This window comes from Seriola aureovittata, chromosome 5 (assembly GCF_021018895.1).
Source record: "Seriola aureovittata isolate HTS-2021-v1 ecotype China chromosome 5, ASM2101889v1, whole genome shotgun sequence".
Classification (NCBI taxonomy): domain Eukaryota; kingdom Metazoa; phylum Chordata; class Actinopteri; order Carangiformes; family Carangidae; genus Seriola; species Seriola aureovittata.
This window is the reverse complement of record NC_079368.1, coordinates 17,273,609-17,297,355: the sequence shown is the minus strand read 5'-3', so window position 1 is coordinate 17,297,355 and position 23,747 is coordinate 17,273,609. Positions and strand designations below refer to the sequence as shown.

Below are 23,747 nucleotides of genomic sequence, written 5' to 3'. Positions count from 1 at the left end.
GATACTGAAATTGATCAGTAAATGTTGAGATGCAGCAAAAATTATGTTTAAAATCACAAAAATACAATTTAAACTACAACTTGAGACAGAAACTGAAAATGAAAACAGTGTGTGACGGTTGTTAAGCATGATGGGACACCGCCAACATCCACCACCCAAAACAAATCATACATTTTTTTCCAATGGCCGTTTCTTATCTACACTGCTGTTCGTGCAGATAACCAAACGCAATTTAGACGTCCCATTCTCTCTGGTTGGGAGCATATCAGCAGCTGCAAACAGTGGCCCAAACATACAAAACACAATTTCCTGCCTGTAGAAAAAGGAAAATATGTGAGAGAGTCTTAAAAAAAAAAAGAAGCAAAAAGCAAATGTGATGTACTCACGATGAAGCCAAAGACCACAGTGGAGAAGAAACCTCCGATGAAGCCCTCCCAGGTTTTCTTGGGCGAGAGCTGCAGAGACAGAGACAGAGGACGTCTTTCACATCAGCATGACATGTGGTATTTACTCAGCCTCACCGCCACCTACGTGTGATTTAAAATAAACCTCCTCTCCTCCCTCTGACTTACTGAAGTCTTCTTCTGTGGATAAACATGCAGCTGCAGCAGCAGCCGTGGAGTTCAACGTCCAAGAGGGATTTATTTAAGAATGGGGTTCTGGGAGTTATTTATTAGCAGAGTTATCTGACCACAACACTGCTGGAGGAAGAACTATTTGATGTAGAATGACCGAGCATGCACGTGTAGGAGTAATAATAATAATAATAATAATATAATAATAATAATAATAATAATAATAATAATATAATAATAATAATAATAATAATAATAATAATATAACAGACAAACCCAATCAACCCCAACCATATGTTCACGGCCTGCCCTGACATCTAGTCTCACTTGGACCAGGAAGCAATGACTGGCAAGAGTCCAGGAAGCGTCCTGATCCGCCACCAATCTGAACATCCTCCGCTCCTCAGATGCGTCTGTCCAACAACACCCCCAAAAATAATCAGGTGCAACACAATGCAACCTCTGCGAATACGACTCTGAGGACGGACTGGGCTCACACTTCAGTTATAGAACGACCATGTCTCTTGCGTCAGACAGCGGCCTCTACACCACATGTTCTCTAACCAAAACATCTCTTTAGGACAGAGTCACGATGTCTCAGCTGGACCAAAGATGGACAGAAAACTCTTCAACTCATTTAGGTAAATTGTAATATACATATAGGTATATTACCTTGTATGTAAATCTCTCTCGCGTGTAATTATCATCAATGAGATGATGTTCGATTTACCTTGATCAGTGGAGTCCTGCCGAAGAAGAACCCAAACAGATAGGCCATGATGTCATTACAGATCACAATGGAGATCGGGACGATGAACCTGGAAAACAGGAATTTCAACAAGAGTTGAGACGCGACGGAAGAAACGACAGCAAACCACAAAACTAAAATCTGATCAGTTCTTACTGAAGATGAAACTGTAAAACTAATTATTCTAATGTGTTACTTATTTGGATGAAAACTGATTTACACAACATAGCTTTAACAGAATGTGTTTTATTTCTAGCTGGACGGCAGCGAGCACAGCTGCGACGACACAAACTGTATGTGGTGACTGTCGAGAGAGAGAGAGAGAGAGAGAGAGAGAGAGAGAGAGAGAGAGAGAGAGAGAGAGAGAGACACAACGAGGCAGGTTCCTCTGGTCTGTGTTGTCCGTGTCCTGCTTACCAGATCATTCCTTCAAACAGGTTCTGAATGACAAGGTGGGACTGAGTTACCACAATCAACAGGGTCACATGGGTCCAAGCAAACTGGAATGGCAAACACAAACACAAAACAGCGTCACTGCACCGGAATGTCGCAGCGCTCACTCAGGAGTCGGTTCGTGTCACAGATGGCGGGGTCGTACGGACAGACCAAAAAAAAAAAAAAAAAAAAAAAAAAACACAAAACGAGGTGAGGGACGCAGACAGAGCGAGAGAGAGAGAGAGAGAGAGAGAGAGAGAGAGAGATGACGTCATGACAACACATGTCAACACATATTCAAACAGGAATTTTGTGAAGGTTCATGCAACAAAATCATTAAAAATAAAATAATTTAAATTAAAAACAGCAACACAGCAGCAGCATTGTGAAATCAGGAAATTTAGCTCATAAGTTGCCACTTATTAAAAAAATGATAATTTCCCAAAATTAAGGCAGTTTGCATAAATCTGCCTGCAAAACAATTTATATAAAAATAAAAACTCAATTAGTCATTAAATGCAAAATAGTCAATAAAGTTAGTTTGGGCCAATGAAATGTGGTGCACAAAAAAAAAAAAAAAAGGTGCAGAGAAAGCACAACAGACGTATGTGAGGTGAAATGAAGCTGACGCCATTGCAGAAGTTCTGCGTTTATGCACGATCAAATTGTGCGTAGTAATGTGAGCAGTGATACGGTTCAACAAGAGGGAGTAAAGACTTCTACAATGGCAGCATCACAGCACAAAATGAGTTTTCCAAAAATCTTCTCAGAGGGAGTGGGAGGCAGTGGAAGGGGATGGAGGAGGAGGAGGAGGAGGAGGAAGAGGAGGGTTACTTGGCTGATACACACCATATAAAACTGCAGGCGGTAATGTTTCTTCACTAAACTCAGCACAAACATGCAGAAACCTGTGAAAGAGTAGATAACATGCTGTCAGCGTTTACTCTCAGATACAGAGTAGATATTAAATAATCATAACAATAAACAAATGATAAATAAATACATATATATTGTATGGGGAGGAGTGTGTAGCATGCCGGTGACTGAACAATTTTCTTTCACACAAAACATCTTTAAATCGTGTGACTATGCATATTTTACACTGATTTGAATTCAGGCTTGTGATTTCACACTGAGGGGGCTGTCGGCTGAAAGCTCCTGTGTCAGGTTTGTCCACGTGAACCTGGGAAGGCCCCCGGGGGAGGGGGTGGGGTGGGGTGTTGGATGGGTGGGGAGCTGTTACCGCCAACACACTGAGAATTGGCTGTCTGCTTCAAAGTGTCCCCGGGGTTTCAAACCGCAGCTGACGTCTGGCCGGGCCGCTCGACTGAAAGACAACTGTGTCAGCAAGACTGAGGGAGAAGCGCGTTCACCCCGCTTCAGACTCTCAGACTAACCACCGAGATATCAGCGGACAGAACCTCCATTCATCCCAGAGGGAAACCTCCGCGTCGCAGCAGCAGCAGCAGCATAATGAAAGTCGAAGTGCTGCTGCTGCTGCGATCCCCGTCATCAGAGAAGTGCAATCCAACAGGAATGAAGTGAAATCTTCTGCAAATGCAAAGTGCGTATTCAGATTAATTTACAACAATTTTAATGTTTGCCCTTGTTTTCTCTTAAATATATTTTTTACGAGCCCAGTTGTTGGTTTGACGTCTTCTTCCTCGTTTGCGCTCGGAAAGACGTCGCAGCACAGGAGAGGGTTAAAGACTAGCGGGGTGTCGTGTTTAAATCACTGCCGATCGATCGGCCGATAAATCCCCCACGTCTACTGCACAATCATCTGATCATCTGACCCAGGGGTGAATTTCTAAGTGGGTTTTTTTAACCAGTGTGAAAGCGGCTTAAAAGTCCTAATTAAGTAGCAGTGCAGCTGACAGGTGGGATTGATTCATCACTGCATTACCACAGAATGATAAGGTAAATGACAGGATGTGTCCTGAGTTTAAAGGAGCTTCCAATTGCAAAAAGCGTATTACTAACATGCGGTATTTTGTACATTGTACCATAAATAAGAGATCAATCGATCTGGGTTTTCTTTGTAGCTATTGGAGGGAAGTTTAAAAACTCTTCACATTGTAAAACTCTGGAACATTAAAGCAGCATTTGCTTCTTCAAACACACACAAATGTAAACTATTTGTGTTCAGCTAGAGTTCACTAAAGTTTATCCTTTTATACTTGTCAACAGCGCTAAACAAATAAAATTCATCATTGTTATTATTGTGGAAAACTTGTTAACCACCACTTCCTTTTACACACAATGCATGCGGATCTTTAGTTTACCGAGAGTCCAGATAAAAGCCGCAGCTCAGTGTTTTATGACACATCCGGCTGCAGCTTAGCAGAGCAATCAACCGACCTATCAGCAAATAAAAGCTTCAGGAAACTAAAGTTAAAAGAAAGTTAATATTCTAAGTTCTCCCTGAGGTTTTTGTTGCTCTTTTCCTTCTATTTTTCTCCCACGTAATGTTTGTTTGTGACTCAACTCCACCATACACACAGTTTGCTGAAACGTAATCCACCTCTTGTAAAAGAAAGCGGGAGCAGAGGGGCCAAAGAGCGTGTGTGCATGTGTGTGTGTGTGTTCGGAGATACAGGACTCAGTATTGTCTCGAGGGGTGAGAGTCACCTGCGAGGTACAAAGCAAAAGAGATGAAGCGGTGATAGCGAGCCAGAAACTGCAGAGGCTCCTCCCTCTGCACCAGAGCCCCGAAGTAGTCCGCCACGGTTTCACCATAGAAGAAGTAGTTGACGCAAATCAGGAAATACCTGAAACAAAAGAGACAGAGGGGATTAGTTTTTGTTGACATGTTGTTTTTGTTATTTTGGGTTTGGTTTTGATGAGAGTTTACTTTATGAAAGAGTTTGTTTTACGTGCAGAAATGTGAACTTGTGTATTGAAACAAAAAGCGTTCCCACTGTACATTAACCTGCTGCGTGTGTTTGTGTGTGAGGGGCTGATATGACGTGTGGCCTTGGTGAACGGGGCAAGTTTCAATTAGCCTTCATTTACTGCCAGCATGGCAGTGATCTTTGCTCCTGCTGTGTGTGTGTGTGTGTGTGTGTGTGTGTGTGTGTGTGTGTGTGTGTGTGTGTGTGTGTGTGCAAAGGTGACCTGTTAACAAAAACACTGGAACAGACACAGAAGCAAACTTAGGCTCTGCAGGTGCAGGTGGGTGCAGCATATTCAGAAAAAACTACCTGCAGACGAAGCTGAACTGAGTCAGCGTTTCACCGGAGGAAGAGCAGAGTTACACGACTGGAAAAATTAGAAATACTGTCTGTTTTCTAACTTATTTAATCTCCGTATATACCATTAAAGCATAAAGACGGCTCAGAATGAACACACCTAACAATGGCCTGGGTTTTTATTCCTTCTCAGTACTAGTGCTGATACATGAATGAGCTTCTGTACTTTAAATTAAAACTTATTTTTTTGCAAAACACGTTTTTCTTATTTGCCAAATAGAAACTAAATGTCTCAAAATTTTCAAACGGCGTCTTCACACAAGCACTTTACTTAAATCTGAAGCCCGATTGATCAAAGGGTTTACTGTCTTTGAAATATTTGATGACAGAGACACGGTTTGGTCACCACCAAAATGAATGAAGTGCTTTATATGTTTGAAAGCGACCCCCGGTGTAAAAGCATCTTCTATCAGTACTTCCCGATATGATGTATAGTGTGTATCTGACCTAACAAAGCTTTGTTTTCCTGGAACATCTTCACCTCCGTGAGATATATCTTACGAGAATATTTGCTGCGTTGAGATTTGAGCTGAAACTAAAAAGTTAAAATCCTGCAGTGTGCCGCTCTTTCAAGGCTAAAAACATTCTCCGTTCATAAAATATTTCACCGTGAAATCCTTTTCTCCTTACCAGCTGAGAGTCCTGAACCAGGGCAGCTCGTAGGAATGGTAAACCCTGTAGCCAATGGTGATGATTTCTTGGAAACACTTGATTTGGACCGTCATGACCTACATCAGATGACAGGAGCAGCAGCAAGACGGGAAATCCCAGACAAATGAATCATAAGATAAAGAAAACGCAGTAGGATGGATGCAGCTTCGGTTTCACTCGTTGCCACTTACCACTAATATAAGAGTGACAGGTCCCATATAGATGATGAGGAAAAAGCCTGAAATCATGGCTAAAGACAGAACCCCTCGTATCCAGTAGTTCTTCCATCTGTGGAGAATGGAAACTTTGAATTAGTGATATTTTTCCTTCTTCTTCTTCACATAAATATTTCATCAAATCATTTATGTTTCATTTGAATTTTCTTTCCAAGAAAAAAAAAGGGAGAGAAAAGTATTTCTGGATTTTTCAGTTATAAAGCACGGACTGCATGAAATTCAACATTAGAGCCATGAAATTGTAATAGTGGATCACGATGAGCAGAGTCTTTGACTTTACACAGCTGATGTGCTTATTTATTATCAGCTGACTGGTTGGAGTTAAAGGGGCGGCAGAGAGAGAGAGGAGAGGAAGCCCCGAGGCGTTTGTCAGTTGCCGTCAGAGAAGAGGACGGTACGTGGTCATAGCTGCTGCTTTTATAACATTTAAGATTCATCATCTGGACACCGTGAATGTCTTTATGAAATTTCACGGCAACCGATCCAGTAACTCTTGGATTAAAGTATAATATATACTGATCTTATGATCTTACTCTACCTGCTTTTGATGAATCGATTTCAATCTTTTTTCTCCGGCGTCACGGTTTGGAAATCTATCTTTAAAGAGCAGGAGTTCTCGTAATCAAAACGGTCTAGTGGAGCTGATCAGTGAGTCGCAGCTTAACCTCAGCATCACCTGTACACCAGACAGATACAGCTGGCTCCGTTTTAAATGACGACCCACACACCTTCGAACGGTGAGATTCAGCTTTTTCCTTCAGGACGAAGGTTGACAGTCCCCAGAGTGCAGATCAAAAACGGTTCAAAAATAGAGCTTTGTTCCAGCAGCCATCACTCATATGAATAAGTTGTAGTAACATTGAATAGAAGCAATGTTTAATTAAGCAATTTATTTATTTTTATTTACCTTGTGCACATGATGTTTTTTTGTTTTTTAATGCAAAGGAAGTTAAAATGTCCAACTTTACAGCAGAAAAAAACATGTTTACAGCCTGTTTACATTTTATTAAGGCTTAAAGTTACGTATTAATTGAGGGCGTGGCCTCTTTGAGTGACAGGTGGGTGAGTGTATGCTTGCCACAAAACGGCATTATGCACCGAAGTCTCAGCTCCACACACGCCCCTAGGATTAGCTAGGAGTTAGGGGCAGAGTCAGGCACTGCCAAGATGGCGACGGCGGAGCAGCTCACTCTGAGCAGCTCACTCTGAGCTTCAAAATCGCTCTGCCGAAAACTTGTGGGTGACTTCACGGAGGCTGGACCATAGACTGCGGGCCGCGGGCCGGACTACCCACACAGTCGAGTGAACGACACTGCGGTGAAGCACAGTTGAAGTCTGCATCCTTTTCTTATCAGGTATTGAGGTGTTGTGGCTGATTAATTATCTAAACCTAACAGTAATTCATTTAGTCAACCCCTCGTGCTGTGACACAAAATATGTACAGAGGCCTGTGCTTTTCCCCAGCACCCGTCATGCAGTCGGGTCGGTGTCGCTGTGGGACGGACCACTGCATGGCGTGCTGCCTGCGAGCAAAACAATAGAGAGGAAACAACTGAAAGCTGCACAGGAGCCAAGCAGGACTGAGAGGCTGCTGCCTGCTGTATGAATGGAGCAGAAAAACAGCTGCATCATGAGGAAAAAAAGCTCTCTCTCTCTCTCTCTCTCTCCCCATCCCTTCATTCATTCACTTTCTCCCACTGAAACTTCCACCCTTCCTCCTCCCGTCACCTTCAGGTCACTCTATTCATCCTTATCTCATGAGTCATCTTGCTCTTTTCGCTAGTTACGTTCATTCACCGCCATCCCTCCTCCCCCCTCCTCCTCCACTGCACCTTCCCCATCCCTCCATCTGTTTCTCTTCTATTTTCTTCCCTCCCCCTCCGCAGTGTGTTCATCCGCAGGTCTCTCTGCAGCACACCAGCTCCAATGCCGTTTCGAGCCCGCAGGGGATTAGCGCTCCCCTCTTCATGAGCCTTTAAGCCCTGTGACCTGGCCGTCACTCATTGGTCACGCCCTCCGCTTTCTCATCTGCGTTTTCGAACACGGCCTCCTCCTGTGCGCTGTTCAAGGTGCCGGCGCAGAACCTCCAACGCCAAACTGTGTGACGGTGCTTCTTCTAATGGTCGATTGTGGAGAGTTTTAAATTTGCATTTCTAAGACTTTTACTTTGTTGTGTTTATGTTGAAGTTGTGGCACCCGCCATAGTTGCCACACCTAAGCGTTATTCTGGTCCTTGACACAATGACAACAGTTTTGCTTGCATGAAAAAAAATAAAAAAATAAATCATAGTTGAAATAGCAGGTTGTCAGCACACACGCACACGCACGCACACACACACACACACACACCTTTCTCACACCTTGACATTCAGATTCAGCTGAGTAAGTAATACGGTTCAGTGACTTGTACAAGGTGTGTCAGCTGAGGGAAACTGGATTTGTTTTTGTTTTTTCTTCCTCACAGGCCCCGCAGGCCGACTTCTCTCAAAATCTACAAACTATTTTAGCCACGTGACTTATTATTACAATCCTGTTGAATTTGTTTATTCATATAAAGATACACAATCATAGTAGGGTGACAGGAGAGACACCTCACTCACTCTGCTCTGAAACACCTAAAGTTGGTTTGCTCCGATTCAGCTCACGAGTTTGTAAAATTGTCGAATTTCGGTTTGTACCAAGGGGGAAAACCAAACCAGGTTTCGGGGGAACCAGACTAAAAAGTGTCTTATTCCCCCACATCTGGTGTTTTAATGATGGCGGTGGAGAGCGCCAGCACCTCAGTTTAGGTTGACTGGTGACTGTGAAAGCCATAGCGATCATCGCATCATTTTTCATACTCATCAAACCATCAGTGACGCCTCGTGCCCTGTGGACGGGGCCACTATCATCCCTCACAGGATAAAGGTGATCACTCAGAACAACTCTGTATTGATTTGTAGTTTCCCTTCTCTCTGAGGAAACGCATGGCCCTGGTGAAACGCCTCCCCGGCAGAACAGAGCCACCGGATCCCCTCCCTGTAGGGGTCAAGCTCTCAGGCCTGTACCGTTCTCCTGGTGTTCGCCACACACCTGTGGAGAATATCGCAAAGGATGACTCAGCTGCCGGCACCTCCATAGACATAGTGCCTTTGGTTTCTGCACCACTGAACATTCATGTAATGAGAGGTTTACGTACTGTAACCCTACTATAATATCTCTATATGATATTGCTCTCGCTGATGCAGTGCGATCAGGTCCTGCAGTGACATTCTCACTCAACCTGAGAGAGAGTCGCTCTAATGCACGCGCATCAGATGCGCGCCGTCCACAACAATGTCCGACTCTATTTACTTGTTTTTCACCTGGATCTAAATCCAGACCGCGGTCACCGTTCCTCTTGAAACACACACTGTACCCCAACAATAAACCCTCTTTCAAAGTCACTTAGATCTTTTCTTCTTGCCATCTTGATATGATCTATTTCTGGTCCAATTAACCTTCATGCGCAGGGGAAGGATGATCAATCACACTGTCGGGGTCTTTGCATGAAATATGGAGAGGAAACCGCTTGTTACAGAAACATTACGGCTGAAGTAGCCGACACATACTCAACACTTCAGGCACCGAGTCATCTGACCCGCACATTTTATGCTCCGTTTTGCACATTTTATGCTCAAGAACTTAAACCCTCAAGGCTGAAGTTTACATTTTGGTTCACAGTCGAGCGGCGGACCACGGCGCTTCGGTCTGCGACCATCTTAGACAGAGTTTAGACTTGCAGGGCTAAATGCTTAAATGTCAACAGATCCTTGATTCTTCTTCATTTGGTTCTGTGTGGCAGGATCAAGCTGCAGAGGAATTTTTCTAAGCCGTGACCAACTGCACGATGCACTTGAGGAACAAAGCGACAGCTGTTGGCATCCGTCTCGTGAGCATGTGTGTCGTACCTGGGCGGCAGGCCCTCCAGAGCTTTGTTCAGGCATTGTGGAGTGTTGTCTGTGTCTGCTGTGGAGAGAGGAACATCTGGAGTGTCTGGTTTGGAGTCACCGTCACACTCTCCCTCTGCGTCGACTTGCAGGCCCAACCTGTCGTCACTGTCGGCCTCCTGCCAGAACACACACACACACACACACACACACACACACACACACACACACACACACACACACACACACACACACACACACACACACACACACACACACACACACACAGATATTCAAATAGTGACTTAAGATAGCGAGTGTTCACCTGACACATGGGTCAGTGTAGAAAACACGGGCAGACAACAGGGCAGTGTGCACATTGTGATAACAGAAAAAAGGGAAATATTTAAGCATCATCATCATCCTGTAAAGAGATGAGTAGGGACACGGCGAGCTGCGAGCGCTCCTGTGAATGATGCAAACGACAAGTAAATGTTGAGGTAGTCAAATAGAGTCCCGTCTAAACGGAGGCCCCGAGCGGGCGGCTGAGAGGAGGAGGAAACTACAGAAGTGCTGCCATGTGTCCTCGAAGCTTGGCTGGGATTCAAGTAGGTCTGCAAGTAACTGTGGAGCAACACGTGGGTGTGTTTGTAATTTCCTCTTTTAAACCAGCGGCAGCCTCGAGGAATTCAAAACCATCCGAGCGTCAGTGACCTTATCCCCACATAATATCTACTGAATTACAACTGTGAGGGAAGGTAGAAGCTCCTTCTTCACTCTCCATGAGACACTCCACACTTCGTTTTGTTGCCTTTATATCTTTTATATATGACATATCTAATATCTAAACATCCACTTTTAAAAAGGTAATCTGAACATTATAATTCCATTATAATATTTCATCATATTATTCCAACCAAACAGAATCTGCAAATTGCACTTAAAAAAAAAAAAAAAAAAAAAAACCAAAAAGGAGAAAGTTTGAGGATTACAGGCCGAGCACGAGTGAGCTGAAAGTTTACACCTGGTGTCAGCAGGTTAACAGGCTGCTGCTTCGGAGCCAAACATCTTTAATAGTGTTAATGAATCTTTAATCTGGATTTAAACGCAGCCAACAGACGCAGCCTCTTAAAAAAAAAAAAAAAAAGCCTCTATCGTGAATGTAACAGTCAAATCTAAAGCTGTGTGTTCACTTTATACAAAACCTGTTCTTCAAATCTGTCCTGGGTTTGTTGCTATAGTTACAATTTGAGTCATAATTTACTTCCTGGAGGCTTAATTCACCTTCACGTAAAAAGGTACATTTATTTTTCTTCCACTTGCTAATGTAATATTATTTGATTTCAGTGATTTCTTTCAAGTGCAAATAAGGGTCATCATTTTACATTTCACCAACCTTAATTTAAAAAAAGTGCACTTGAGTTTACAGTAAACAAAGCAACAATTACAACTCAGCACATGATGAAAAGTGAAGATAAAAACAGGGAGAAAATGCACATTGGCTGCTGATTATGGACCACAAACCCTAAAAAAATATTGAAAAAAAAATTGAAGGATAAACTACAGCGCTTTTCAAAATTGTAGAAGATATTTAATATTTTCTATCGATTTTTCTCGTTTTCTAAAATCTAAAAATGACATGAATGAATTAAGATAAATACGATTAAATTAAAATAAAATAACGAGCCTCTCTTGCAGCCATATTTGTGAAAATCACACATCAGGATTGTTGGCTCAGCCTCCGACGCTCTACCATCATTAATTAGTAAGTGAAGTGACATCCTAGATATTAAGCCCAGCACTTCAGCTCTTCAGTTAACACCAGTAATGGTCGATCGTGTAACAAAGCAGTGAGTGGAGAAGCTTTTTCTCCCTGAACGAGTCTATTTTTAAAACCAAGAGAAATTCCTCCTGAGCTCACACACTCATTGTGGGAGATTAAGTTTCCTTTTTGCGCTTGATGGCCTCGCCGACGCTCCTGGAAAGTTGTTTCCTTTCATGGTCGCTTTTGCTGAAAACGTGGCTAAATACGGTGAGCGAGGGCATCAGGGTTAAATCAGAGAGCTCTTCGTTTAGAAATAAGGTCTCTGATCTCGGCCAGATCTTATAATTAGCTGGGGGAGCGTTGAAAGTCGGAGCAGGTCTGGGCTGAGAAGGAGGGAAAGGGTCATTTGAGTTGCTGCTGGAGTTCAGAGGAGAAGAGGTGTAATTGTAGATATCTACTCAGGTTTTAATGAGGAAAGGCTGAAACAGTGGAAGGCTGCAGGGTCCTGTCTGTCTGACTGCTGGTTACATACCTTGACTGAAAAAGGAAAGAACACAACAGAGTCCGTGGAAGATTCACCTGACACCGAAGTCAAAGTGAGACGGACTAATACTCTCCGAATTTTACAGCACACACGAGCCATGGTTCGACTATTTATCAGTCTCTCTGTAAATAAAAATAATCATCATAAAAACAGGTATATCCCAGAATCTGGCTCAGACATTACACACCTGCAGAACAGCAATACAAGCCCGGACATTTATATATTAAAACAGAGCTGCGCGACTACTTGATTAATAGTTGATTATTTGACAAAGAGAAAATTAATCTGGAACTATTTTGATCATTTTGACGCTTCTCAGATGTGATGATTTGCTGCTTTTCTTTGTACTTAATTATAACATGAATATTATCTCGGGATATTACAGTGGCCTTGAATATCTACTCTATTGGTGAAATGACATGACAAACAGGAAGAGACGTAGAACATAGTGGCCGCCTTTCACTATTTTCTGACATTTTACAAAACAATTAATCAATTAAATGAGGAAACAATCGACAGATTCATTGATCATGAAATAATTGCTTGTTGCAGCACAAAAAAAAAAAAGAAGAGATCCAACTTTGAATATTGATATTGTTCCGAAAAAGTGAAACTGGTTCAGGTGTAATATTTATCCATCTTGCCTCATTTACTGTCCTCGTTTTCATCATTTAGTGTGATCATTTACAAATTCCTTTCAATCAATACCTGCCCACAAGTTTGTCAGTTTTACGGTGTGTTCAGATAGAAAGTAAAAAAGGGAATGTTCACTGTGATATATTCCCTAGGCTTGAGCTGATATTCAATATTATCGAATATTGCAGTATTTCCCGCTGTTCATGATACTTGTCATAATATGGGAAAAAAACAAAACAAGAAACAAACACCTGAAACATTAAATACAACAATATAATCGTAGTTTGCTCTCTATTGTACTCGGCTTGTGTCACACCATGTGATCTCAGGTCTATATTGGCAGCCGCTCTCATTTTTTTTTTCCATTAATCATCTGTCTAAACTCACCAACTCTAAGATTCACCTCTCGTTCCATCTGATGTGCTTGATCCTGAAACAAACGTCCCGTTATATAAGTGACATTTATTTGACGTTAACCTTTTATTTAACCGCTGATATTAGCGGCTTTTGATAAAGATGATTCCTGGTGATCATGGTTTATTTAAAAATCGGTTTAAATTGGACGAGATGCTGAAGCCCAGACTGAAACAAGCTAACACTGTTAGTGACACATAATGGGTCATACTCACTAACAGGCTGCAGAGTATGAGTCACCAAAGATGAAAAGTTCAACAAGTAACTAAAAATGTTGGATTACTCACACAGGTTATGAGCACAACATACACCAGTGTGTGTGTGTGTGTGTGTGTGGTGTGTGTGTGTGTGTGTGTGTGTGTGTGAGAAACAGAAAACACATGCAACACAATAAGACGTCCAACAAAGAACAGAACAAACTTTCATGATGACGTGACTGTTACCTGGTGGTATGTTCTCACCCTCGTGTCTTTGGCCGATCCATTACTTCATACACACAAACGTGTTACATGCAGAGCAACGTTATTACGGCTTAATCTGGGATGAATGTACTCAAGCTTATTAATTAAACTGTCAAACACTGTTAATCTTTTGTTTACTTAGCAAAAGCGTGCTAACCGCTGCGTAATCACAGTCAAACAACGCTGCTGCAAAATCTGTGTGATATCAATCCAAGTTACGCTATGGAGTCAAACTAATCCTGGGCCTCTGAGAACCTGTAATCAACACCAGCAAACACAAGAAGAAAACACAGCTAACGGAGCATGAGATGAAACACAAAAGGCGGCCACAGCAGGTGGTGCATCCGAATATTCACTTTTTACTAGACGGCCATGTTTTTTTTTTGTTTTGTTTTTTTACAGTCAGAGACATTAAGGCGGCAGCATGACTGTCCTTGCAGCTCAGCTAACCTCCACTGTCGTCTTTGTCCTCCTCCTGGCTATTAATGCCTTCTCTGCAGAGACAGGAGGAGGAGGAGGAGGAGGAGGAGGAAGAGAGGGGGGAGAAGTGACAAGCAGCTCGAGCCACGTCTGCACTAAGGCCGTGTTCATGTCATCAGTACCTGCAGCACGGCGCTCCCACTTGCATTATCAAACACACGGTTGTTTTTGTTTATATGTGGAAACAACTTCTGTCTCGTGCTGAAACTATTAATAGATTAATCAATAAACAGAAAAAACTTATTTAGCTTATTATTATTATCTTAAATACCAAAAATGCTAAAATTTTCTCCATTCACCCTGAAACATCAAAACTATTCAGTGTGAAACATGAAAGACGAGTCTTTTCACTTCTACATTTACCTGCCTCGACTAAAACCTGTCTTTCTGCAAAGCCACGACATGACACCGTATCCATATTCCAAGCTCGCCGAGTTCTTCTGTGTCTGAGCGGTTGATTAAAATCTGAGCACCTCATTTCATTTGAATAAAACAACGATGACTTTGTCAACCACTCAACAGTACCTGACACAGGAGAGCTGTCAAAACCTCATGAGAGGTAGAACAGTTTAATGCTAACACAAGAACCACTGTTTTATCTTTGGTAAATTTATTGAGGTGATTCAATTTTACCAGAAGAAAAACAAAAATAAAACAACCGGTGTGATGTTGTGAAGAGATTCACTCAGTGTGATTGTATGCATGTGCAGGTAGTTCTTTACTGAGTGTTATACACCTAATTATTATTCTTTCAAGGTGCTTCCAAGCTCAGCTATGGCTGTTGTAAAAAGATTTTTCCCACCTTTATTAACTGATGCTAAAATGTATTTTTGTAAAAATCTGTATTTTTGTAAGAATTCAGGAGAAAAACAGATAATTTGACAACTGAATTAACTGTCACTGTTCACAAAGACAAAGATAATTCTGTTAATAAGAAATATTAGGAGAGAAAAATCAACAAACTAACATTATTATTAAATCAAAATGAAGATTTCCAACGTTCGTGATAGAAATGTAACGTTTTAAACTAGTTTGATGTATTTCTAACTTTTAAAAAGACATTTTGGGAGCATGTCAGCAAAGCTACTAATACACAGACTGTTTTAGAGTAAGTGAACCAACGAGTCGTGCCACTGTGCCCTGCAGATAAAAAGTTGTTTCCTGCTCCAGCATGTCTAAGTGTGGGTAAGTTTGATTAGGGATGTGCATGGTGATCCCATAAAGTGTGACTGACAATATGGGCACACTAACAGAACTGTTTGTAGCTCTGACAGGCTCAATACAACCTTTCATGGTGACAAGTTTAGTCAAGGTGCGATGACTTAGCATCTTTGCCGTTATTTTGCATTTAAACAGAAACATAACATTTAAAAAGAACTTCACTAAATCTATCAGTAAAACCTTTAAGGATACAACAGGTCCTTGTTAGTTGGTACAGTTTTCAAGTGTCACCAGCTGCAACGGAAACCTCCTACATTCTTGAATGAACCCTGAAATCATCACAAACTCGGCCGACAAAAGCAGTTCAGTTCGTTGCGCCGCAACCTGCTGCATCAAATGAATCTAAGAGCATTTAGCTTGATCAGCAGTAACAGGAACAAGGACCAGTGAAGCACAGTGTTAATTCAGACAACTCTAATTCAGCCTGGAAGGTTTGATAGCAGTGAGAGGCAGCTATCGAGGAGGAAAACGTAGCAACGCTGGAGACAGAACAAGTCTCCACACCTGTGAGGCGCTGACCTGCAGACAGCAGCAACAGCAGCAGCAGCAGCAGCAACAGCAGCAGCAACAGCAGCAGCAGCAGCAACAGCAGCAGCAGCAGCAGCAGCAGCAGCAGCAGCAGAGCCAGGCTCCGGTCACAGGGGAGAGGATCAATGAATAAGCTCAGGCCTACGTGGGTTTACTCATGCTGCACGGAATTAGGCTAATCAGCAACAAACACTGACCTCAAGTAGCACGGCTGCAAACAGCAACTTCCAGCTTCCCGCAGCACAAAGCAAAAAGGGCCATTTAGCAGGAGAAGACAGTCTGGAGTCTCGAGGCCAAAACACACCGGCGCCGAACGGCAAGCGTCGAAACACTCGCCCTTATTATTTTTCTATGTACCACCCCCGACATCGGCGGCATCTAGGTGCCCCCCAGCGCTGGTCAACACCCCACCCTGCAACACTTCACACCGCTGTTTTATTTCAAGCCTCGCCAACCATGAAAAAAACACATTTTTTTAACCACTCTACAATAAAACGGTGACACGAGTGAGTAAGATCCAGGCGGCTTTAAACACTTTTATTTGAATCTCTAGAAACCGTGACAGCAACTCCTGTTTTGAATGAAAGTAATGTTGACAGAACAAACTTCTCTCCCAAACAGAAAAACAGCTAAAACAAACATGATGTGAGGCTGAGAAAGTAGAGCTGAAACTGAAGCTTTTTCGACATTAGTTTTAAAAAGTCAAAGAGATTTCAGGTTACAAACAGGGTTATCTGAATGCAGAGCCACAACAGGAAGCAGTAAAAACTCCTCTGCAGTCCAAAGACATTTTTTACTAGACCTGTGAAGAATGAAACTGTGACCATCAGAGAGTTAAACCACCTCCACCTCTACCGGTGCTACTACTGGAGGCTTCAGTTACGAGCAGCCGGCCAGCAGCCGGCCCACCAAGGTCAACTGTCACGTGGAGTCTTGAGCAGCCGCTAACTGTCCCGCCGACAGTGTTTGTACCATGAATGGAAAGCAGCAGTGTGAATCGAGCACACACTGCTGGGTATGCTAATTAATGAAAGTAAATATTGGCCTTGGAGATAACACACAGGGACACCGCTGCCGTTTTTTTAATGCACAGACTTAGAGCCCCAGGGGCCCAACGGCGTAAAAAGGGCCCACGAAGCTCAGGGGGAACACTTCCTGGCTTGAGTGTTTGGGAAGAAATGTGAAAGTGCAAAAATCAAAAGAGAGAAACATATTCAAAACTGTAAACCTCGAGTTTGAGACGACTGAAAATCCTCCAGCTTCAGCACTGAGGACACCTGCTTCCACATGTTAGCAGGCTAGTTAACTAACTAGCTTGTAACATTAGCGAATTTAGCATTTAATGTGGCCTTGCACAGGGAGGGAGTGAATATAAATACACGAGTGTGTGTGACTGTGACAATTTTAGTCGGTCCACAAAACACTCATTTAGAGCTGAAAATTAAAAATAATTAGCAAATATTCTCATAATCAATGAATTGTTTTGGTCATTTTTCAAGCAAACACTGTGACGGTTTTAGAGCTGCTTTCCAATGTGAAGATTTCCTTCTTCTCTCTGTTATATATTATTGTAGATTTGTGTTTTGAGCTGTTGATCGGGCAAAACGAGACACTTAAAGAAGATTTTTCTGACATTTTACAAACTAAATGATTAATAGAGGTGCTTCTCATGTGAACACGATGCGTTTGAGTGTTGCTGCAGGGTGCTTGGAAACAACAAAGTCATCCTTCAACCTCCAAAATAAGACACTTAAGGATTACTCATTCCTGACAAACTGTCACCTCTGCTCTGTAAACCTGCTTCTTATTAAAAACACCTCAAACTAACGGGTTTATTTCTCTCTCCGACAGTCTGCAGATCTTTCACACTGTCAGAGGACACATGCAGGATCGTCAGGTACTAGCAGGGACCATCCTAGGGAACATCCTAGTTCAGTGTTGCCCAACATTTCTCTCGGGGGTTTTTATTTTGGGGTGGATCTCGCCTGCAGCTTCTTCCTCCTGATCTGAATTATAGTAGAGAGAATCATTTCGCCGCAGCACTGTATGAGCTAAACTTAGGCGCACACCATTTAACTACAAGCCAATCAGGGCTCGGAAACCAACGTCACATGGTACCCACAAGTAGCTGAATAACCAGGCTGAGGTTTGGAAACTGTCATTGTGCCTCATTAGCGATTTTTGGCAGCAGGAGTCAAAACAAGCCTGACTCCAGTCTAAAATCCTGGCAAAGCATCAGCCTCATCTCTGCTCTTTGATACTCAGTCACATGATTTTGATATGATTTTATCGATTTTGCCCGTTGTTAATTGGCTTTCCAAACAGAGGGACTACTTTTTTCTTTGTTTCTATTTCCTCAAATGACTGAACTAATTTGATATGAACAACATTTCTACCAAAAACTCGTATTTTGAAGTATTTATGCTCCTTGAATGATTCTGTTTTCACCGGCCAAAAAGATTAAAGGATCTTTACTGCTTTTAAAAAACACAGCTGTTATTCTAGATTTCAACATTAAAACAGACAAAAAGTGTAAACATTTTAGCCAACAGCATTGTGACCAAACTTCAACAGAAACTTTTCAAATATAACAGGATCTTTGAACAAACTCAAGTAGCTTTTTATGCTTGAAATGGCAGCGTTTGGTGTAAACAATATGAATCATCACAAACCGAAGCTAAAAAAGTGCTAACAGGCTCATAATCAACCGGTGCTGCAACTGGAAAACAATCAAGCTAAAAGACGTAGATACTTCAAGTTTCAAATAAACTATTTAAAGATGCTTTATGTGAATGACCCATAGACAGAAGCTAACATCTCCAATAGCCAGTGAACCAAATGGCAGCTAGCTACATGCTAAAGGGTTTTATAATCTCACACTCAGCCGCATATATTATCAGAATTTACCTTGAAGCAAACAGGCAATTTGCCAACATAGTAAGTCAGAGCAGGGATCCTCCTCCATGTGTGTGTGTGTGTGTGACTGAATGGATAAATGGTTTGATTTATTTGTATACGCTTGTGTAGAACCACAACGCTGCAGTACACAAATACCAAAGCAATTACACGGTTTGTTCTCCTGACAGGAGGTTTTTATTTCTCAGTAAAATATCCCACCCACTCCCATTTTGAATATTTCTGTTGTACATTATACAGTGTTGTCCTTATCAGAGGTTTGAACTCTCAAATATTGATATTGACCTCAACAACCCAGTGTCAGTTTGGTTCTAATATAACAAAAACACAAGACATCATGATTATATGTGTAAGTTCATGCACCTCAATACAGAGGTGCATGAACCTAAAATCAGAAGGTTTTCATGTAAACAAGGGTTAGCTAACAGGGTTCACCCTCCACGATATCCCTGCTTGAATCTGTCAAGTCATGCTTCTCATGTCTCCTGTGTTGAGACAGAGGGCTTCAGCGGGACGTCGCCAAAAATGGTCTGTGAAGGAGACGAGGACGAACATGTTGGGACACTGATGCAGCTGTGTGCCACAATGACCAAGCTGTAAACACACAGCCAGGCAACCGTAACCAGGAAGTACGTATAGATGTGTATAACGTGTGATTGGTGCATGTGTGTGAGTTACACAAGTGAATCTGTTTTTAGTACGAGTGGCTCCAGAGGGAATTAAACTCTAGATAGAGGCAGTCAGACCCTGAATCTCTACAAAGACTCTGTTAGGAGATGTATAGCACGACATCTGTGTTTCGTGAATCGCTGTGACCTTTGACTGCCTAAATGTAATCAGTTCATCCTTGAGCCCAGATGAAGGTTCAGAATACGGCTGCAAACCAACTACCCAACCAGAATAAAGCTACAATCCAACCAACCAGAATACAGCTACAATCCAACCAACCAGAATACAGCTACAATCCAACCAACCAGAATACAGCTACAATCCAACCAACCAGAATACAGCTACAATCCAACCAACCAATCAGAATAGAGCTACAAACCAACTAACTAATCACAATAGAGCTACAAACCAACCAACCAGAATACGGCTACAAACCTACCAACCAATCAGAATAGAGCTACAAACCAACTAACCAATCAGAACACGGCTACAAACTTAAGGGATTCCCTTGAGGAGTTCCAGAGATATTGTGTCCACAAGGCCTTTTGTGAGGTCACGGTGACCTTGACCTTTGACCTTAAATCCACCAAAATTGAATCACTTCATCCTTGAGACCTAGTGAATGTTTGTGCCAAATTTGAAGAAATTTCTTCAAGGCGTTGCTGAGATATTGCGTTCACAAGAAGGACAACCCGAAAACATAAAAACAAGCCGGTGCAGAGGCATAAAAAAACAAATGTTACCGATACTTTTATTTCTGTGGTGATTTTTTTGTGGCTTGCTGAGGCAGTTTCACCATCGCACTCACTCTGCAGACAACAAACAACACTTTATAGCAGGTGGATGTGGCCCCTTCTCACTCAAAGACTCCTCTATTGTTGTGGTAATTCAATATGGATGGCACAAGTGCATTTGTTTGGATATGACATCATTTTACTTCTCATTCCTCAAACACAACCAATGCAAAAACCCTCTGACAAAATGTAAATGATGTATTTAGATAATAAAAGCAGCAGCAGCAGATGTTTGACTGGAACGAACTGCAGACCTGAGTGAAGGAAAAAAGGAACCACATAAGGAACAGCAGAAATAAAGACTTCACAGCTGCGTCCTCACTCATGGACAGCTGGAGGGGAGTGAAGATGGAGACAGTGGGCTGCAGCTAATGACAACGTTCATTATCAATATCTCAATCACTTGTCTTGTCTATAAAAGTTCCTATAGTCCAGTTTTGTCCAACTAACAGTCAAGAACCTCAAAGATATTCAGTTTACAACAAAGAAAAGTTACAATAGGATTTAACTAATGAATGTTTGTGTTTTCACTTCTTTAAATTAATCAAAACTGAAAACGACGAATATTCACAGAGCTCAGTCACTGCGGGACAGAATCTCTCACATCGGTGTCGAGGTCACATGGAAATTACAGTTACTGTGATTCACGCTTTCCGAAGAGGTGACCTTGTGTGAATCGGACATACAACAGCACACGTACCACATACAGGCCATCTGCAGTGTTTCTGGGACATTGCGAGCTCCTTGGCACAGTTTCAGAGACATTATGCAGAGTGTTGGCGAGCGACCCCCAGTCTACATGACACAGGACTCACAAGTGGAGCTTGAAGGTGGGGCTGACTGTGTTTAATCTTTGGATCTGGAGGTGGGAAGTTGTCTGTGTGAGCTCAAGTACAGGACCATATAAAATGTATCTTTAGACTCTTGGTGGTCGATAAACATCAACGCTGCATCTGAGCAGCTGCGGCCCTGAACGTGACGGTGTGTACATTCAGGGCTGAAACTGACGAACAGCAATCTGTCATTTCTACAATTATTAGACTAATTATTTCCTCTATAAATCATCGAGAAACTGTAAAAAGAAAACAAGAAAAATCCCAGATCATGTGGTTAGTGATGCTAAAACTAACCGTGCAAATTAAAGTTAAATAGCAAATAGTCAGTATTTGTATATTGTTTGGAGAGGATTTTTATTATTTATTCAATTAATAGGTAAAAAAAAAAAATAAAATTAACAAATGCCCATCACAAGTTTCCAGAACCAAAGGAAACGTCTCCAAATGTCTTTGTGTAATGTGGACAACACTCCTAAATCCAAAGAATTTCAATTCTCATTGATAAATCACTGAAAATCAGTGTAATCCTCACTGTTAAAAAGCTGTGAAAAGCAAATGTTTTGCTCCGGTTTGCATTTCCTAGTTGAGAAATCAAATAATTTTAATAATATAAGTAGTAAATCAACATGCATACTGAATACACTGAATTTACATTTCAAAATCAGGTTCTCCCCTTTCTCCTAAGATGCCCATTTGCTCTCTAACTCTCAGTGTGGGTAAGTATTTTGATCCTTTGAGTCAAAGCAGCAGTCACACAGAGAGTTAAGTTGTGTGGGGATAATGTTGTTTAGCAGAATGGTGCAACTCAATGGGAAAAGAGGAATAAAATATTGCCAAATGAGGCCAATTTGGGCACTTGAGCCCTATTCTTCTCATTAATCATCCCTGCATGTCTTACACTAGAAGCCAGGAGGCCTCGCACGCCATTCACCTGTTTATTTATCGTAATTCAATTACACACAAATCCGACTTAATAAGCTGGATATTCAGCTGACACACACACGGTCGTTGAATGAGCCAGCGACGTGACACGGTTGAGTCTTATTTCACGATGACAGTGTGAAAATGTGGTGACATCCTCGGCGTCACGTCAATAACAAGTCGTTATTTCTTAATACGGAGCGGTTTCCGTGACTGTGTTGTCGCGGTATTAAACCGGAGCGAGCGGCTAACTCATTAGCTTATGTAGCTCCCCTGCTAACCTGGCGACCCAGCTAGCTTGTCCAGCGTCTGACAACAAACCTACCTAACTTGTTTTGAGGGCGAGGTCTCACGGGGGGAGGGAGGGGAAGGGAGGCTGGTGTGTTGTGTTTTTTTTTTTTTTTTTTTACCCGTTATAATGCACTTTACCTTGTCGCTGATATTCTCCGTGCTGTCGGGGTCTCCTCCGCCTCCGCCTCGCTTCCTCAGCTCCGTCATGTTTCGCTCGTTTCGCCGCCGGGACGTTAATGTGTCACATAAGCCGAGTCCGGGGGAAGGAGTGAGAGAGAGGGGGGGGAGAGAGGGAGAGAGAGAGAGAGAGAGAGAGAGAGAGAGAGAGAGAGAGAGAGAGAGGGCAAGGACGGATAAAATCCTGGGTTTTTCAGATAAAATCCTGGATTTTTAACCCGGGTTTGGCTTTAGAGCTCGTTCCGTGAAGGAGGTCGGCTATCCTGGGAGACAGCCGGTGCTGCCAAGCCGCTGCTACAGAGCTCCACAAGGTACTAACGACTCCACTGCGTGTGTTTGTTTATCACCGCAGTCCCCTTCCCCGCTCCCCTCCTACTGCCATCAAGCTCCACGCAGTAACGACAAACAGCTTCCGGTGGTAACTTTCACAGTAAAAGCCCTGGTGAGGAGTGAGTTGCAAAACATTGCTCCTTTGCTTTTCCCCATTTCCTTCTTCTTCTTTAATAAGTCAATAGGTAAATTTGGGCTATAATTTGTGATTATTTTCATTATTGATTAATCTGCTCATATATGCCATAATTTTCCAAAACCCAAGGGAAAAAATATTCAAATGACTTATTTTTTGTTGACAAAAGGTCCTAAATTCACAAATAATGAGTTTGCAATCAGATGTTACAAAGAAAGTTTTAGCAGCAAATGTTCTTAAATTCTTAAAAAATTAACTAAAACAATTAATCATTTATCAAAATAGCTGCAGATTAACTTTCAATCAAAAATCAACTAATCTACTCTTAGAAATATTTTTTCAACCACTGTATTAAATTTTGAGTTACTTTATGTTACTTTTTACATTCATACAGAGCGAAATATTGTGCTTTCTACTCCACTGTATTTATCATTTATCTGACAGCTGTAATTATTGGTTACCTGCTGATTATGGGTTTTCAAAGAAAACATATGATCATCTTATAAAATATGAAATATATACATAAAAATATAATTAATCACACAGGCATAACAAATATTTTTGATACTTCTTGTATATTTTGCTCATATTACATGTGTAATTTTAAGAATTTTAACAAAGTACTTGTTACTTGTACTTACCTGTAATTTGTAATTTATCCAGGGCAAGTAATCCTAAATATACTGTAAAGGGAAAATATCAGAATCTGCAGCAGTAAAATACCAAAAATAATAAGTTACCACAGAAATGTTTGCTTTTCACTTTTACTCAAATAGAAGTAAACAAGTCGCCTATTACTAGTGAAACCTACTAGGGATAAGCTG

The 23,747-nt window shown here is 41.8% G+C and overlaps 1 protein-coding gene across 1 annotated transcript in view; it reads right to left on the bottom strand.

Moving 5' to 3' along the window:
* The window catches only part of cds1 (CDP-diacylglycerol synthase (phosphatidate cytidylyltransferase) 1), a 31,159-nt gene extending 8,119 nt beyond the window's left edge, over positions 1–23,040 (bottom strand). Inside the window, exons 1-9 of the mRNA XM_056375632.1 lie at positions 22,419–23,040; positions 9,826–9,983; positions 5,852–5,948; positions 5,640–5,737; positions 4,390–4,529; positions 2,608–2,666; positions 1,741–1,823; positions 1,306–1,393; positions 387–455 (exon numbers count right to left, since the gene is read on the bottom strand). Coding sequence (XP_056231607.1) covers positions 387–455; positions 1,306–1,393; positions 1,741–1,823; positions 2,608–2,666; positions 4,390–4,529; positions 5,640–5,737; positions 5,852–5,948; positions 9,826–9,983; positions 22,419–22,487 — 861 coding nt within the window. The 5' untranslated portion in view covers positions 22,488–23,040. The remainder of the gene's footprint in view (positions 1–386; positions 456–1,305; positions 1,394–1,740; positions 1,824–2,607; positions 2,667–4,389; positions 4,530–5,639; positions 5,738–5,851; positions 5,949–9,825; positions 9,984–22,418) is intronic.
* Positions 23,041–23,747: the final 707 nt, after the last annotated feature.